At 39.8% G+C, this 3,670-nt stretch overlaps 1 protein-coding gene across 1 annotated transcript in view; it reads right to left on the bottom strand.

Annotated features, from left to right (window-relative positions):
- The window catches only part of GUCY2F (guanylate cyclase 2F, retinal), a 114,558-nt gene that overhangs the window by 63,158 nt on the left and 47,730 nt on the right, over positions 1-3,670 (bottom strand). Inside the window, 1 exon segment of the mRNA XM_019632825.1 lies at positions 3,526-3,660. Coding sequence (XP_019488370.1) covers positions 3,526-3,660 — 135 coding nt within the window.

Consider the following 3,670-nt stretch of genomic DNA (forward strand, 5'->3'; position numbering starts at 1 on the left):
TGTAGAGGTGGAGTTGAGAAGCTGAAAGTGTGTCTCCAAGTATATTAGGCAGAATAAAAGAGTGACCTCAAGAAACTCCTGGTGCATAGTCAAGAAAACACATAGCCAGATGCACATATGTTACAGAGTGACTGTGTATGTACGTAGTCTGGTGTGCTAGTATAAATGTAGATATGAGAAGGTCCTCCTACACCTCATTCCAGAACTAGGCTGGGAGACCAGAATCTCTTTGCCCACTCCTCCACCACTCTCATATAAGTTAGAATGTCTAAAATGCTTACAGTACCCTCTTATATGTGGTGCCCTTGTGCAGTACACAATTGAATATCAGTACTGGTAGCCCCGTCTCTGCATCTACCCAGTACCTGATTTGTTCTTCCTGGAGTCAGCCCCATTACTGACAGGGGTTAACCTTACCTCTGGCTTCTTAGGTAGTTAAGCAGATTTTTTCCCACCAAATCATTAAATTTGAGAGCCAGAAAGGGTCTTACGTATCCCATGGCCAATTCTGTCATATTTTGATAAAGGTACTGAATCCTGAAAAGATTACATGACTTGCCCAAGAACATAAGGCTAGGTAGTAAAAGAACCAAGGTCTTCCATCTCTCACTTTGTTACTCTTTACTTTCATAGGTTTCTTTGGTTTGGGGATTTGTGTGTGTTTGTTTTAAGATTTAAATAATTCTCACAAAGTTTATAAGCACATTTTTATTGTGTCTCTGTCTGTCCTACTTCACGAATAATGAGGAAAAAGGAGGAAATGGGCAGGTTTTATCTTTACCACACATGCGCTATTTGTTTTGTTTTTGGGTTTTTTTCTTTTAAGAGAAAGAATAATAAAATACTTCACTCATCATTCACTTTTTAATTAAGAGGAAGAAACATCAAACTCTATCCACTAAAGTTTTTAGAAGTAATTTAAAGTCCATCAGTTTCATACTAAGGCCATGGTGTATCAGCTAAGAGTCAAGAGAACTAGGTCCTAAACCTGGCTCTTCCTCAAATACAGAGGTGTTGGTAGGGGGGCCACTTAATTAGCCTGACTCTTACTTTCCTCACTGATAGAGCTGAATGACCTAGGTGGTTTCTTAGGTCCCTTTTAGTTTTGATGATCTGATTCTGTGAGAACAGTCAGAAGATGGTTGGTGGACATGAGAGGAGTCGAGAGGAAGCTATAAGGGATATAGAGGAAGGTGAGAAAATAGAAAAAACAGGCTCTGGGAAAAGAAGATGAATGGGGAAGATATGCGGGGGGAGAAATAGAAATGAGACAAAGAGTAAAACACAGGGAGAGGTTTGAGAGGCAGATGGAGTCAGAGAAGGAAGAAAGAGGATAAGTGCAATGGGTTCTCTCTGAGTGTGTCAGGGTTGCACTACTGCCCACCGCACCCCTCTCCCCTAGACTGTGGCTGTTAAAGCAGATCATAAGTAGCTCCTACTGCATCTGCCATTCACAGCTTTTTCTCCCCAGCAGTATGCTCATCTAGCTTTCCTTCCATATTTCAAAGAGTATTTATGAAATTAAGGCTGATTTTACATACTCAAAGTGTGAAATTGTGTCACTGTGGTATAATGTTATGGCACATCCGTAGAGAAGCCCGTCTTTTGCTATTAGGTGTCTGCTACTCCAGGCACACTTTCTGGATCATCCAATAGCAATCGTTATGAAAATTTGATTTATTTTAAACAGAAACTACATAATGAATCTTCTTTAAAACACTACTAGAGGACTGTTTCAGAGGGCACACTGGACCACTTTGTTTAATCCGTTGACTCAATTAACTTATGCTCCCTCCCAGAGTCCTCTTCAACCCTAGCCAGGCAGTTTTCTAGCTTCAGGTATCTTCCTGAGCGCCCTGCCATCGGCCTAATCTTGACTTCATGGTGTGGTATTATTCTCACCCATGCACCCCTTTTGTGCAGATAAAGGCCCCCTTTGGCCTGTACAGTGCAGAAATATTCATGATCTGCCTGACCAACTGTCATTATGGGAACTAACTCAACTCTCTGCCTCCTGCCTAAATGAGGAAAAATCTAACAGATCCTTGAAAGCCAGTTACATAGTTGTTTATTTTTTCCCTTTTAAGTTCTACACTATAACCTTCCAACGCCACCACATAAAATGCACCACAATTCAACACATAAATTCTTGCACAGAATCAGAGAATCATAGCATATCCAAGCCAAAAGAGGCCTTAGAGGTCTCCATCCAGAAATTCTCAACCTTGCCTGCACACATACGGGAACTTTAAAAACTAGCAATGCTTAGGGCCACCACACACCAACTGAATCAGAGTAGGGGTGGAGCCTGGGCATATGTATTTTTTTAAGTTTCCTACAGAGATTCTAATAGGCAACCAAGATTAAGAATTTAGTTCAACCCCTCATTTTACAGATGAAAAACCAAGAGACTACCTTAAGTAACTGAGATTTACTTCAGAATATTAGAAGTGTCAATACATGTATGGAGCCATCAGCCCATTCCATTTGACATTCAAAAGTTATGTGATTATCTTATCTTTGGTCTTTGAGAGCGTAGAGCTGTCAATTCCCCAATGCCTCAAATTTGCTCCTTGATTAAATTAAGTCCAAGGCAAGATCCAGAGGTTTCCTGACACAAATTTAAGTCAAAGCATTCGGATACACTGAGAAAATATATACCATGTCAATCTTGGTGTTTTGGGTCCCTGTCAATTATTTATCCAATGGAGGAGAGCATTCGTTTGGAAAATTCAATGTAGTAGACAATCTAAGAACTCATTCTATCCTGTTTTGGACTTTCTTTGTAGTTACTATTGAAGTTGAGAGTGTTTGATGCTTTTGGGAGTATCCTTAAACAAAACAAGGGACCCATACTGGGAAGGCCTCACTTAGGAGTGACAGAAAGGCAGTCTAGTTTCCCTTTTACCCCCTGCTTAACTCTTCCCTGCTGAGAAGAAACAGTTCATCTCTCCAACTGATGCAAGATTTGTTCTGGTTGCCAAATTCCCTTGTTAGGGGTCAGATGTGGCCTCTTAAAGCTTGAAAGACAGAAACTTAAGTGCAATAAAGAAGACCTATTTTACACAGCAGGGGGTAACCTGTTACTCCAAGACTGAGTACGTGCTTAAAAAATGAATATTTTTTAAATATTTCAAAAATCTCAGAGGATAACAGGTATAGAAAGAACAACTAGAATTTGAAGGGATGGGTTTGCCCCAAAAGGTACACAAATCTAGATATCCCATCACAAATAGTTGACTCAGAAAGTCATTTCTTCTATTATTGTATGTATATCTTCTGGAAGGAGTGACATGGTTTGGGTCTCACAGACTTTTTTCCACTTGCATAGTAAATATATGGAGTTGAAAAATCAATGAAATAAGTAGATTAGTTGCTGAGGAAAATCATCATCAAAAACGTCAACGAAATAAATCCATAAATGGATAACAAACAAAAAACTGAAAAGTCTTACTAAAAGTTTCAATATTTTTTGCCCAAAGACTAAGCCCTAAGTTAGTGCTTCATTTTAAAACCCAAGATGGCAACATAAATTGCTATGTTGGAGTTTTCATAGATAGCTGGAGTTAGACTCCCTGAAGAAGAAAAGGAGAGCCTTGGGGACCTCCCACTTTGGACCTCCGAGGTGATCTGGAAGCTTACACTGGCATGACTTCCTCTCTGTGAAAGG

Source organism: Hipposideros armiger, unplaced genomic scaffold, assembly GCF_001890085.2.
Source record: "Hipposideros armiger isolate ML-2016 unplaced genomic scaffold, ASM189008v1 scaffold_1182, whole genome shotgun sequence".
Taxonomy (NCBI): domain Eukaryota; kingdom Metazoa; phylum Chordata; class Mammalia; order Chiroptera; family Hipposideridae; genus Hipposideros; species Hipposideros armiger.